This window comes from Ranitomeya imitator, chromosome 5 (assembly GCF_032444005.1).
Source record: "Ranitomeya imitator isolate aRanImi1 chromosome 5, aRanImi1.pri, whole genome shotgun sequence".
Classification (NCBI taxonomy): domain Eukaryota; kingdom Metazoa; phylum Chordata; class Amphibia; order Anura; family Dendrobatidae; genus Ranitomeya; species Ranitomeya imitator.
The window spans coordinates 503,704,648-503,718,313 of record NC_091286.1 but is presented as its reverse complement, the minus strand read 5'-3'; the positions used below and the strand labels follow the sequence as shown (position 1 = coordinate 503,718,313).

Here is a 13,666-nt window from a genome sequence, read left to right as displayed (position 1 = left end):
GACTAAGAGATCGTCTAAGTAAGGCAGAATGACTATGCCTCGAGAGTGCAGGATTGACACCACTGTTGCCATCACCTTCGTGAACACCCTGGGAGCAGTGGCGAGCCCGAAAGGTAATGCAGTGAATTGGAAGTGTCGCTCGCCTATGGAAAACCGTAGAAATTTTTGATGAGGAGGAAATATAGGAACGTGCAGATAGGCGTCTTGAATATCTATGGAAGCCAGGAATTCTCCCCTTTCCATAGCCGCAATGACCGAGCGGAGAGATTCCATACGGAAGCGACGAGTGCTGATGAATTTGTTTAGACACTTTAGGTCCAGAATGGGTCTCACGGTCCCATTCTTTTTGGGAACCGTAAACAGATTTGAATAAAACCCCTTGAACCTTTCTTCCTTTGGAACAGAGACAATGACCCCGTTGGACTGAAGAGACTCGACTGCTCTGAATAAAGCTCTTAGACGGGTTTTTGAACTGGGAAGACTGGACGGAAAAAACCGGCCTGGAGGGAGACAAGAAAACTATTTTGTATCCTGAAACCACCAGGTCTCTTACCCATCTGTCGTGAACAACTGACAGCCAGGACTGATGGAACAGTAGTAGGCGACCGCCTACTCTGTTGGATGCGACGAGAGGCTGCCTCCAGTCATTTAGCCAAAGATCGAGGATATCTAGATCCCCTAGATCTTGACGGTTGATACCGCATTCTTGCCAATGGATTGGCCCTATAGGAGACCTGGTGCTCCCGGTCTTGGACAGGCCGACTTGGGGGGACCTGCGCTTGGTGCCGCAGACCACCGGTAGTTACGAAAGGATTTAAATCTTGCTTGAAATTGGCGACGAAAAGGTTGCTTAACCTTTTGTTGAGGAAGGAAATTACTTTTACCTCCCGTGGTATCAGATATAAGCTGATCCAATTTTTCGCCAAAAAGACGGACACCTTGATAAGGAAGGGATGTAAGGGACTTCTTTGAAGTAGAGTCCGCCCGCCAATTTCTTAGCCATAGGGCCCTTCTGATAGCAATAGCATTTGCCGCAGCCAATGCTGAACAATTTGCCGCATCCAAGGATGCATTAATCAGATAATTTCCTGCTAAAGATATCTGATTTGACATCTCTATCACCTCTACAGGAAACCCCTTATCCTGAAGAGCCTTAGTTACAGACTCTGACCAAGCTATCATAGCTTTGGCAACCCATGTGGCCGCAAAAGACGTTGCGAGGGCTGACCCTGAAGCCTCAAACAGAGACCGAGCTAGACTCTCTAGGAGCCGATCAGTCGGATCCTTAATAGACGACCCATTAGGAAGAGACAGCAACGTACTAGAGGCCAAACGGGATACGGGAGGATCCACTGAAGGGGATTCTGCCCACTTTTTACAAAGCTCTGGAGCGAACGGATACCTTGCACCTAGGGCCTTCTGGCCTAAGAAACGTTTATCCGGTCGCTCCATGTGACGTTGGACTAAATCCTCAAACTCAGGATGAGTAGAAAACACCTTATGAGGTTGCTTGAATTTCTTAAAGGACACCTTATGACCAGAAGGTAAGGTGGCCACATCCTCTACTCCCAAAGTCTGGTTAACGGCCTCAATGAGACTGTCAACAGATTCCTGATAACCAGGAGCTTCTAAATCAAAAGACCCCTCTGAGTCATAGTCCGAACCGTGCTCACTCAATTCCGCAGGAGAGGGAGATCGAGAGACGGGATTCAAAGATGCTGATGCACCTGACGGACCGGGAGACGCTGTGTGGGATCGTTTCCCCTGTGTCTGCCTAGAGGGAGTACGGCCCCTGCAGGCCGGAAGATCCTGAAAATCGGAGGATCTTTCCAAAACAGGCGGATGAATGTCCCTGACAGGGGCTTGAAGGGACTCCACCGCCTTTGTTAGAGACGCCATAGACTGCGTTAATGATATGACCCACTCAGGGGGAGACACTGCCGACCCAGGTACAGGCACACCCGGCAGGATAGCCGGCGGGGAAGCAGACAGGGTAGCAGACGGGGGCTCCTGCACGCGCTCGGAATCACAAGCCTCACAGAAATGGTTACTTTGCGCATGCGGAAAAGTAGACTGACATGTAATGCATGAGGTATACAGAACTGAGTGAGTCTTAGTCTTTCTAGACATGACTATTGCTGCTGCTGCTGCTATGCTCCGTATCTCCTTATGAGCTACTAGGTCTAGAACAAATACTGCTGTCAGGCTGAGGGAAGTAGCACTTACCCCAGTCCTGTGTCCCCGTATGCTCTCAAACACTGAACCATGTCTCCTGTGCAAACCACACATATAAACTAATTCACAGGGCGGATGCCTGAAAAAAGTGGGAGGAGTTACCGCACATGGACCCGGTTTAGGCCGAAGCAGGGATCTAGATTTTACTCTTTCCCCTGCTCTCCCGGGAAAGCTGGGTGCTCGAAACAGGAAGTAAACCGTCGCCATGGAGGCGGGACTTCCCCCAGACTACAAGACCCATAATGCCACAGGCTGTACAGACAAAACAGGAAGCCGCTGAAAAAGGGGCGGGACTTCCGCCCATGCTCAGACTACAAGATCCATAATGCCTCAGCGAACAGGAAACTGCCAAAAAAGGGGCGGGACTTCTGCCCATGCCTCTGCTGAAGTTTGCTTGTGGGGAAAAACACTGGAAACCAGCACAGCGACGGATATAGTCGCCAGCAGAACGCGCGATGAAGCAGGAGCCCCCCCCCTGTGCAGCCCTCTGACAGCGCATAAGGTTAGACATAAAAAAATCCACATATAAATATATATATACATATATAAATATTAAAAGACGGTGCAGGCACCCTAACTCCTTACACCCTTCAGAAGGCGAGGAGAGGGACCGTCTGCCTCCTTTAAACACCGTAGTCGTGCATTGGTGATGAAGTGGAGGCTGCACGGACAAGGAATGAATGCCTGTACAACCTAGGGTTCCGTTACCTCAGGGTGGTCAGGTTCTTAGTCTGGCAAAAAAAATCCCACGTCGCGGGAGAGGATACGTGGAGGCGACACTCCACGTGCTCGCCCGTTGTTGGTTTGGGGAGATCGGACCCCTTCAAAAGGGTCCGTCGCCCCTGTCTTATCTTCAGAGAAAAAAGCATCTGGGAAAACCCAGAGATGTGCCTCCTACGGACACTAAGCATAAACTGGAGCTGTCAGGGCCAGTGGCAAGGTGTATACTATGGAGGAGGAGCTAACTTTTTTTTTTTATACCTACTTAGTGTCAGCCTCCTGGCGGCAGTAGCATACACCCACAGTCCTGTGTCCCCCAATGAGACGATGGAGAAAGTAGAAATATGAGAAGTAGTTGAAGACACGGTAAAAGAAGCAGTAGTAGAAGTAGTAATAGTATTAGTAGAAGACGACATAATAGAGTAATAGTAGTAGTATGTAAGATGGCCGCCAGACAAGTCCTTGAGTGGAGATATGTGTCATCGTGGCCATTAGCTGCGGTGATGTGAGCTCGGAAGTAGGCTCTAGTACATATAGTGCTGAGAGGGTCATTTGGACCATTTCAGGACCAGGTTTTACAAACAGTCCTAAGAGATGGGTGAGAATGACGGCTCACATATCCCAACACTGACCTGAGTGGGCGGTACTATATGGACTGTTTATTTTTCTGTTTGTTTTTCACTTTGTGCTAGAAAAGGCTGTTAGCTTATTTTGGCTATCCAGAGTGGTTTATGCCGTTTTAATAAACTTGCCTGGACATTTTCAACAATACAGCTTCCTTTGCCTACCTCAACCGCAGCTGAGTGAGTATAGACGCCTACAAGTAGAAGACGTAGAAGTAGTAAAAGATAAATATTGGAACAGTTCATAGCGAAGGAGTGTGAAAGTTTTATTGTCCTCTGATTGGGGTCTGGTTCTGTGTTGTGATGCCCCCACAAGGTCTGAGGAGCACATTCCGTAATTGCTGTAAAAAGACATAAATCCATGCGACACATTCATTCCTGCACTGAGAGTGTCAAAGGTTGTCATAAGTTTATACTCCCAGATCCTTCTGTCTCTCTGAGATTTGTAGTTACCTTTTAATACAAGTAATTTCATGTCCTTGGTTGTAGTAGACATAGATTAAATAGTAGAGAAAGTATAGAGTAGTTATAAGAAGAAGTAGTAGTAGTAGTAATGTGCAATTACAGAGGACTCTGTTTCATGTATGTGTGAGAAAGGATATTACTTACTGCTTCGTGTATACATTGTCATACGTTACTGTTTTGGTTAGTAAAGGAATACACATACGGTAACTTAAATGTTAAACCATTATGTAAACAAAAGTATAGATCCTGTCATCTCCAGGTAAAGTGGAAATACTAGTTTTACGAGTCAGACTTTATTTTCTGTCAATAATCCACAGCACAGAACACAGGAGGCTGCCGGTCCCTCCACAATCAATTCAAAGCTCAAAACCTTCCATGCGAGGCATAACATTGTTTGTTTCGCTACTAAAGAGTATATAAAAAGAAAGCCATTAAGTAGTGCCATTTCAAGATAGAAAACACAATGTAAGCAGGTAATAGAGCATTGGGTGAGCAGATAACCAGCAATTAATATCTTCAAGCAAGCAGTGTTAGACTCTTTTTTTATATTTTTGCTACACCACCAATGTGTGAGGTCATGATATAATACTGACAGCCAAAAGAAGCCAGGTTTACCAGCCTTTTTTGCACTGTAAACATTGTAGTGTCTTGAAAAAGTATTCATACCCTGTCAACTTTTCCATATTATTTCAGATTATACCCACAAACTTAAATGTTTTTTATTGGGATTTTACAAGGATCTACCATCAAAGTGGCAGTATTTGTGAGGTGTGAAAGAAATGATACATGGTTTTCTAAAGAATTGAAAAATATATATCCAAAAATTGTGGCATGCATTTGTATTCAGCACCCGAGGCAATACTTTGTAGGACCACCTTTTGCTACAATTAATGCTGCAAGTCTTTTGGGGTCCGTCTCCGCCAGCTTTGTACAAAGAGGCTGAAATGTTTGCCCATTCTTCTTTGAAAACTAGCTCTAGCTCAGTGAGATTGGATGGAGAGCGTCTGTGAACAGCAATTTTCAAGTCTTGCCACAGATTCTCAATGAGACTTAACTTTAGACTGTGACTGGGCCCTTCAGACAGATGAAAATACTTTGATCTAAACCATTCCATTGTAGCTCTTGCTATATGTTTAGTGTTGTTGTCCTGCTGGAAGGTTAACCTAGTCTCAAGCCTTTTGCAGTCTGTATTAAGTTCCATCAATCTTCTTATCAAGTCTGACAAGCTTCCCTAACCCTTATGGAGAAAAGAATCCATAAAGCATGATGCTGCTACCACCATGTTTGACAGTGGGGATGGTGTTAGAAGGGTGATACAGTGTTAGTTTTCTGCAACACATAGCATTTTGCATTTAGTCCAACATGTTCTACTTTGATCTCATCTGACTAGAGCACCTTCTTCCACAGCTAGCTGTTTAATTTCTGGGACTTTTAGTGCCGCCAGATCAGGGTGCTACGGGGGTAATTGCCTGTGGGTGGGCTGTCACTTAAACCCCTGGGTCTCTGTCTTTCGCTGCCAGTTAATTAGTTTTGCTAGCTATCCATCTTATGCTCCAGTCCCTGCTTATGCTGATTTCCTGATCCGGTTTTCTGACCACTGAATTTTGACCATTCTCTTTTCTTAAGAGTCTGTTCCTGGCATGACCTCTTGGCTCTGACCCTGCTTGGCTTCTTCAGGCAGTAGCCCTTCTGTGGAAGCAATCCAAGGGACCTCATTGTCAGAGCAGATCCTGGTACAGGGGGTTAATGAGTGAAGGTTAATGTACCTCTGGAATCTGCTAGATGGAGTGGCTTGGGCCAAGTCTGTTCAAGACATCGTTTTTGAGCCTGTGGTCTTTTAAGTGGTTATATATATGAGTTTAACTACTTAAAGTGAATAAAACCAAAAGAACAACACTTTGGACACGCAGGGATGTGGTTCCCTTTTTGAGCTGGGCATTCTGCTTATATGGCTTTCTTTCCACGTTCCGGTGTCTTAACAGTCAGGCCCCAGTCCTCCTCTGTCTCTATCTATTTTGAGATGTGCTTATAGCTAGTGAGGTGAACTACATGACTTGGGATCCATCCTGATTGGGTACACCTATGTTGCTTACATGTACAATTTCTATTCATTTACTTACTACATGGCATTTGCTCATTTTTTCTAGCTTTGGTTCTGCACTGAAAATGAACAGTAAATGTCTGAGTGATGTTGTGTGCACCCCGTGCTATTGCTGCGCCTGTACTGCCACCTGCTGTTTGTCATGTGGATCTTGCCTGTACACATGCATATCGTAGTGATAACGCTCAGCATGCACATCTGTTTTATATAAACTTTATATAACTATATATAACTTTATATAATGTAACACTATAATGACCAATGGGAAAGATGCTCAGTTTGATTTTTTTTTTTTTACTTTTCTACAAGGTGTTACTAAATTTCACCTCGAGTACAAATGTGAATTATAGGAAGAATGGACGTTACAATATAGAGGAATGCCCAAATAAAGTCATACATTTTGTATGTAGAAGTTTGGGAAACAAATCTATGATTCACCAATTAAGAACTCAATATTTTATAAAAAGTTCTCAAGACTTGTTCTTGAAGGGATTCTGTCACCGAGTGTTTGCTACCTATTCTGAGAGCAGCATTATATATAGATAGATAGACAGATAGAGAGAGAGAGATAGAGAGCGAGAGAGAGACTGATTCTAGTGATGTATCACTTACTGGGCTGCTTTAGGTAGTTTTAATAAAAAATCATTGTTTTATCAGCAAGAGATTATCACTAATAAATCTGCTGCCAAGTAGTTCAACCCCACCAGTGACAGGCAGCTTTTTTCTGCCTATGCACAGTGTACAATAGAGAGCTGCCAATCAGTGGTGTGGGCAGAATTTTACATGGTTCAGCAGAGAACTGGAAGATCTGCAGCATATTTTTTCATCAAAATTACAAGTAGCACAGTAATGACATTGCTGAAATCAGGGTCTCTGCCCCTACGTCATGCTGTTCTCAAGTAGGGTTTGAAAACAGATTCCCTTTAAAGCAGTTGCTCAAGATCATGATCAAACATATACATGTAAAATAATGAAATGAAATGCAGTCACCCTCTTGGTCCTAAACAGAACACAAGTGGGTAGCATCGTAGACATTGGACACCCAGAAGTAACAGGGCAAGTATACATTATGCCATTATCTTCCATGTACTGCTGACACTGCACAGCTTTTCCACTACCTTGGACCTTTAGTGTCTCATTAAGCAATATATAACTACTATTTTGGGCAGTGAGCTGCTCAGTCAGATGGTTTTTCTTGCAGCTTCTTTCTGCAACAAAAAAAGTATAAGAAGAAAGTTCTGACTTTACCATGAAACGTTCCATTGTCGGCCAAGAAGTGTCTGCAGTACATCAAGGGACGCGGCTTCTCCGGATTCCAGGAGCTCATTTTCATTTGTATTGTGTTCCCTTGCTGGTCTCCTCTGAAAGGAAAGATACACCATAACCAGATTGTAGACGTTATTACAAATACGGATCAGACGGCTCTACGCCGAACAGCAACATTCAATTATACAAACAATATAGGAGCACCAATGTCACTCTACAGCTATTTACTGGCATTAAGTTGGACATCAAGTCCATATTTTTATTAACAAGCACTAACAAATTAAAGCCGATAGGGGAAAGCCGTGCTGTCAGGGCAGATAGGGAGGCCTCCCGCTCACATAGGGAGGCCTCCCGCTCACATAGGGAGGCCTCCCGCTCACATAGGGAGGCCTCCCGCTCACATAGGGAGGCCTCCCGCTCACATAGGGAGGCCTCCCGCTCACATAGGGAGGCCTCCCGCTCACATAGGGAGGCCTCCCGCTCACATAGGGAGGCCTCCCGCTCAGATAGGGAGGCCTCCCGCTCAGATAGGGAGGCCTCCCGCTCAGATAGGGAGGCCTCCCGCTCACATAGGGAGGCCTCCCGCTCAGATAGGGAGGCCTCCCGCTCACATAGGGAGGCCTCCGCTCACATAGGGAGGCCTCCCGCTCACATAGGGAGGCCTCCCGCTCACATAGGGAGGCCTCCCGCTCACATAGGGAGGCCTCCCGCTCACATAGGGAGGCCTCCCGCTCACATAGGGAGGCCTCCCGCTCAGATAGGGAGGCCTCCTGCTCAGCCTTGTAAGGCAGGGGTCACACATTTCCTATTAGATGCAGATTCCAAATGTAAAGTCAGTATTGTAAGTGCAAAGTGGATGAGTTTTAACTACCTTAATCACACCCTATGGGTTTTTTAGAATTTACATTTTGTTCCATTTTCTGTGTTCTATCTATCTCTACCAGAAGAGAGCAGAAATATATGGAAAACAATTAGGTGGGAAGGTAAACTATTCAGTCACACCAGTGGTACACTGTGCACCTGAGCTTGGTTTCAACAGTCATTTTGTGCTGACAAACTATTACGGACTTCTGAAACAGTCCTAAACCTCTTCCCCACATACGACATACCAGAACCTCCCATGCCAGATGCTTATGTGTGGAGCAGGGCAAGCAACTGAGCCTGTACAGTACCCAGCAGATATAGGCTGTGCTACACAGCTGTCATCTGGCTGTAGCAGCCGCTATCAGAGCTAATTTACGATTGCTGCAGGTAACCCCTTAAAATGTCACTATCAGTCTCTGACAGTTGCATTTAAGGCACAGAATCGTTCAGTGTACCGATCGCACCCCCACTGTAAGGCGTCACAAGATGCCAATGGATTACTATGGCAGCCAGATTCTGCTGAAGGTCCCCATAGCTGCCGTATCGGTACTTCTGTGAAGCACAGTTCTAAGCTGGGCATCATAGGACACCTCGATTTTAACTATAAGCCACAATACTGTGGTATTGCAGTAATCAGAACAAGTGGTCAGACCATCGCAGGTTTAAGTTCCCCAGGGGGGCACTAACAAAAAAAAAGACATTAATTTGATATTGCCAGGTATGTAAAAGTCTGATTTCTGAAAATATAAAACTGAATTAACTCAGATGATGAAGAAAAAAAGAAAAACCCAAAATGTCAAAATTGCGATTTTCTTTTTCTTTCACCAAAATGTTATGCGTAACCCAAAATGCTACCGATAAACAGCAGCTCGGCACGCAAAAAGCAAGCCTTCATAGACCGTCATCAATGGAAACATTAGTATGTCTCAGTACAAGGCGACACAAACAATTATTTTTTGCTAATGTTTGAAAATTTTTTTCACCACTTAGAGAGTAACTACATTTTCAATGGGTTTTTGCTTTTATACATATTTTGTAAGCACTTTCCAAGTCTGCAGATCAGTGTGGATCCATCCATGTCCTGAGACTCAAACCATTCACTTAAAAAGACAACTGAAAAGTGTGTATCTCGTGAGACAAAAGTGCAGAGCTCCTGCCTCAGCGCACGCACAGAGTGGAGTACAGATACAATTAAAAAGTCATGCGACCCGATTTATGAAGGATAGCCATTTTCATGCCAGTCTTGATGAGGGAGTGTGCTGGCGATAGGCGCTTATTCAGTAAGAGGTGAGAGCTTCTTAATGAATCAGGAGTGCCTGAAAATTGGAGTGCACCTCACCACAAACCTAAGTTGTGGAATGGAGTAAGGGTGGTGTAGCAAGCGCTACTGCTCGTAATCAATTTGAAAAGTCAAGAGTTGACTCACACCTGTCCGGCCCCAGCTCCGCTAATGTAGTCAGAGCTGGGTCAAAATGGTATGAGAACACCAAAGGTCACAACATTTTAGAGCAATTTTGGTGTACACGTGTGGATTGCCCATTAGTTACGCTATTCCCGCATATGTTCAGGCTGCCTTACGGCTGCAAATCATGCAGCCGAACGGACCTTAACATAATAGATGAGCACTGCAAGATACTCGAATAACAGCCGAGCGTTCTCGGATAAGACGTCACCCGAGCATGTTCACTCATCACTAGTTCTAAAACAAAAGCCCCAAAACAATGGTGGAATAACAGGGGTCTTTCACCATTTCATTGTACTTTGACTTTTTTTTTTTTACATTTTCCAGTACATTATTTGGTAAAATGACTGGTGTCCTTCATACCTACAACTAGTGCTGTTAAAATTCAAGCTTTTATTGCTTTATTGGCAGAAAAAAAAATTATGACTTTTGGAACAAAGGGAAGAAAAAACAGTCACGGAAAAATGCCTGGTTGTGAAAGGATTAAAGGTACCTTCACACATAACGATATCGTTAAGGATATCGTTGCAACGTCACGCTTTTTGTGACGTAGCAACGATCCCGCTAACGATCTCGTTATGTGTGACAGCGACCAACGATCAGGCCCCTGCTGGGAGATCGTTGGTCGTGGGGAATGATCAGGACCTTTTTTTGGTCGCTGATCACCCGCTGTCATCGCTGGATCGGCGTGTGTGACGCCGATCCAGCGATGTGTTCACTTGTAACCAGGGTAAATATCGGGTTACTAAGCGCAGGGCCGCGCTTAGTAACCTGATATTTACCCTGGTTAACATTGTAAAAGTAAAAAAAAAAAAACAGTACATACTCACATTCTGATGTCTGTCATGTCCCCCGGCGTCCACGGGGTTAAAACTGCTTTCGGCAGGAGCGCTGCTAATGCACGCGCTCCCGCCGAGAGCTTCCCTGCACTGACTGTCAGTGCCGGCCATAAAGCAGAGGACAGCGGTGACGTCACCACTGTTACTGCCGGCGCTGACAGTCAGTGAAGGGAAGCTCTCGGCCGGAGCGCGTGCATTAGCAGCGCTCCTGCCGAAAGCAGTTTTAACCCTGTGGACGCCGGGGGACGTGACAGACATCAGAATGTGAGTATGTACTGTTTTTTTTTTTTTTTACTTTTACAATGGTAACCAGGGTAAATATCGGGTTACTAAGCGCGGCCCTGCACTTAGTAACCCGATGTTTACCCTGGTTACCCGGGTGCTGCAGGGGGACTTTGGCATCGTTAAATACAGTTTCAACGATGCCGAAGTCCTTCCCCTGATCGTTGGTCGCTGGAGAGAGCTGTCTGTGTGATAGCTCCCCAGCGACCACACAACGACTTACCAACGATCACGGCCAGGTCGTATCGCTGGTCGTGATCGTTGGTAAATCGTTTAGTGTAACGGTACCTTAAGACCAATTCTTAGATTTGCCGGCAGATAGGCAGGAGTCTGAAAGAAACCAGTCTACCTCTTGGATAAAAAAGTGTGCAGCACCCCAGAGATCTGGTCGTTACAGTATGACTCTCTGCCACTAAGGGGAGTGATGGTACGTCTGATGGCACTAAAGGAGTTCTCCTGACCAGGTATCACCAGAACACATTACACTTCACACTCCGGCCACTAGGGGGAGAAAAAGGCTTTATTTATTGGGCCACTCCTCACACTGGTAAAACTAGGGGTTGGGGAGGAAGTTAGTCAGAAGCTGACTGGGTTGGATTCAGGCAACATCCCGTGTCAGGGGGTGTTGCAGGGAGAAGACACAGGGGGATCCCTGTCAGGCGTGGGAACCTGGCAGGTGCCTAGCGAACAGAGCAGAACGTAACGGAACCGCGCCTGCACTACCTTGTGGCAGTATCCTAAGAAAGAGACACGAAGGGAAGGATATTGTGGAACAGTGTAAACTAGATCAAGCACAAAGGAGAACCAGTAGGAGTCGTGCCGTGAGATTGAGGCAACATCCTACTGAGGCGCGTAGCCGGTGGCTGGAACACCGCGGGAGTAACTGACTCTAGGCCTTACTTCGAACTCCGCAGGACAGTCCGTTATAGGTTGGCTGTCTACCTTAAATTTCCTAAGAAAACATAGGGGGCAACAGTGGGAGAGGGGCGTCTCTAGGGTCCCGGAAGACCTCCAGGCCTTCCCGTCATACGGGTGCGTCCTAGCCAAAACATACTGGGGGACGAGAAACTAGTAACATCTGGAACTAAAGAAAGAGAGAGAGCTGTAGAGAACGAATGAACGAGAACAGCAGTTGTGAGGACTATTCCGAATGCTCAGCAGGGTAGGACTACAACACACAGGCGCTAGTGGTAGACAACGATTTCCATCTGCGAAGGAAACTCTGGAAGTGCCCATCGGACCGGCCGGTCTCAGTTAGCCCTGTTAAACGTGCTCTGGATTGAGGATCCTGAAGTCTACAGTAAAGAGGTAAAGAGACTGCAACCTTGTGTCCTCATTATTGACTGCACCTCACACCATCACCATCCACCTTACTGGGAAGCCCTGGGGACATACTTCACCTGTGGGAAGGTATACCATCCAGCTGCCATTCCATCACCCCAGCGGACCCCACAGCAGCGTCGGTCACCCTGACCGAACACCACAGGTGGCATCACGAACCCCTAACAGACTGCACCACCTTTATTGGACGCCCCTTAGCAGGGTCGCGGACCGGGTCTAGCCACCGTGACAGCCTCAGAACCGAACCAGAGAGGCCTGGTACCGAGAACTCGTGGCCCTGTGTCTGGGGGCGCTCCAAGTGCAAGCATGCATGCATGCATAGGAGGTTGGGGAGGGAGCATCTTAAGTTCATGGCCATCTTATATGGAGCCACAGACATTGAATTGTAGTCCGCAAATCCTATATTTCCGGCATAATCTGCATACAACCTATAGTCCAGTTTACACAGGGCAATTAACAAAAAAAAGATCAGTGATATTAATATATACTTACCTTGCAATGTCTTCACATTCTGTTCCGCCCAGAAGTGTCCGGATCCCAGAATTCCAAGTGGCAGAAGTTCAACGACCTCCATAGTGGGACACCCAGGTGAAGCATATCTCAATATGGAAACTACTGGTGGTACCAGCCTCTTGCGCTGTACCACCAGCGGAACACCGCCGCACCACATGCACACACACACACACTGTATACGCCGTACGCCCCACACACACACACTGTATATGCCGTACGCATTACACACACACTGTATACACCGTACGCAGCCTCTTGCACGGTACCACCAGCTGAACACCGTCGACACCACGCCACCGCTGGGATCAACCAAATGATTTACTGACCGCCGCAATCTTTGTACAGGAGGAGCGCATGCGCAGTTGTAATGTGACCGCCGCTATCTGTCTGCACAAAGATGGCGGCGGTCTGATTTACTGCGCCTGCACGAATTCCGCATAGGTGCAGTGAATAATTCAGCTGATCCCGGCGGCAGATGTGTGACGTGTGTACAAGCAGAGGAAGCCGGTCACATTAAAGGGAATTTCCCATGAACGAAAGTTCATTTTAAAAATTGTCTGTGTCTGACCGTGTACAGAACATACCACATCTCCTGGGCAGGGGAGGAAGCAAAAAACAATACTGACATTACAGCAGGGAATCACTTGAGACAGCTCAAATGAGAGAACACAGACATGAGGGAAGAAGACAGCACAGTGGTGGAGAGAGCAGACAAGGGGGAGAGCACATGGGAACACAGGTCAAAGAAGAGATGACATGAGAGGAGAAGACAGCAGATGGGGAGAGAGAAAACGCACAGTGGGGAGACAGCTCAAACGAGAGAACACATGAGGGAAGAAGACAGCACAGTGGTGAAGAGAGAGAGCAGACAAGGGGGAGAGCACATGGGGTAGATAGGTCAAAGAAGAGATCAGCACATGGGAAAGAGAGAGTGGACAGGTGGGTGAACACATGG

At 46.4% G+C, this 13,666-nt stretch overlaps 1 protein-coding gene across 1 annotated transcript in view; it reads right to left on the bottom strand.

The window, feature by feature from the left end:
* PLCH1 (phospholipase C eta 1) overlaps nt 1–13,666 on the bottom strand; it is a 451,824-nt gene that overhangs the window by 398,511 nt on the left and 39,647 nt on the right. Inside the window, exon 2 of the mRNA XM_069727462.1 lies at nt 7,393–7,505. Within this exon, the coding sequence (XP_069583563.1) occupies nt 7,393–7,477 (85 nt within the window). The 5' untranslated portion in view covers nt 7,478–7,505. The remainder of the gene's footprint in view (nt 1–7,392; nt 7,506–13,666) is intronic.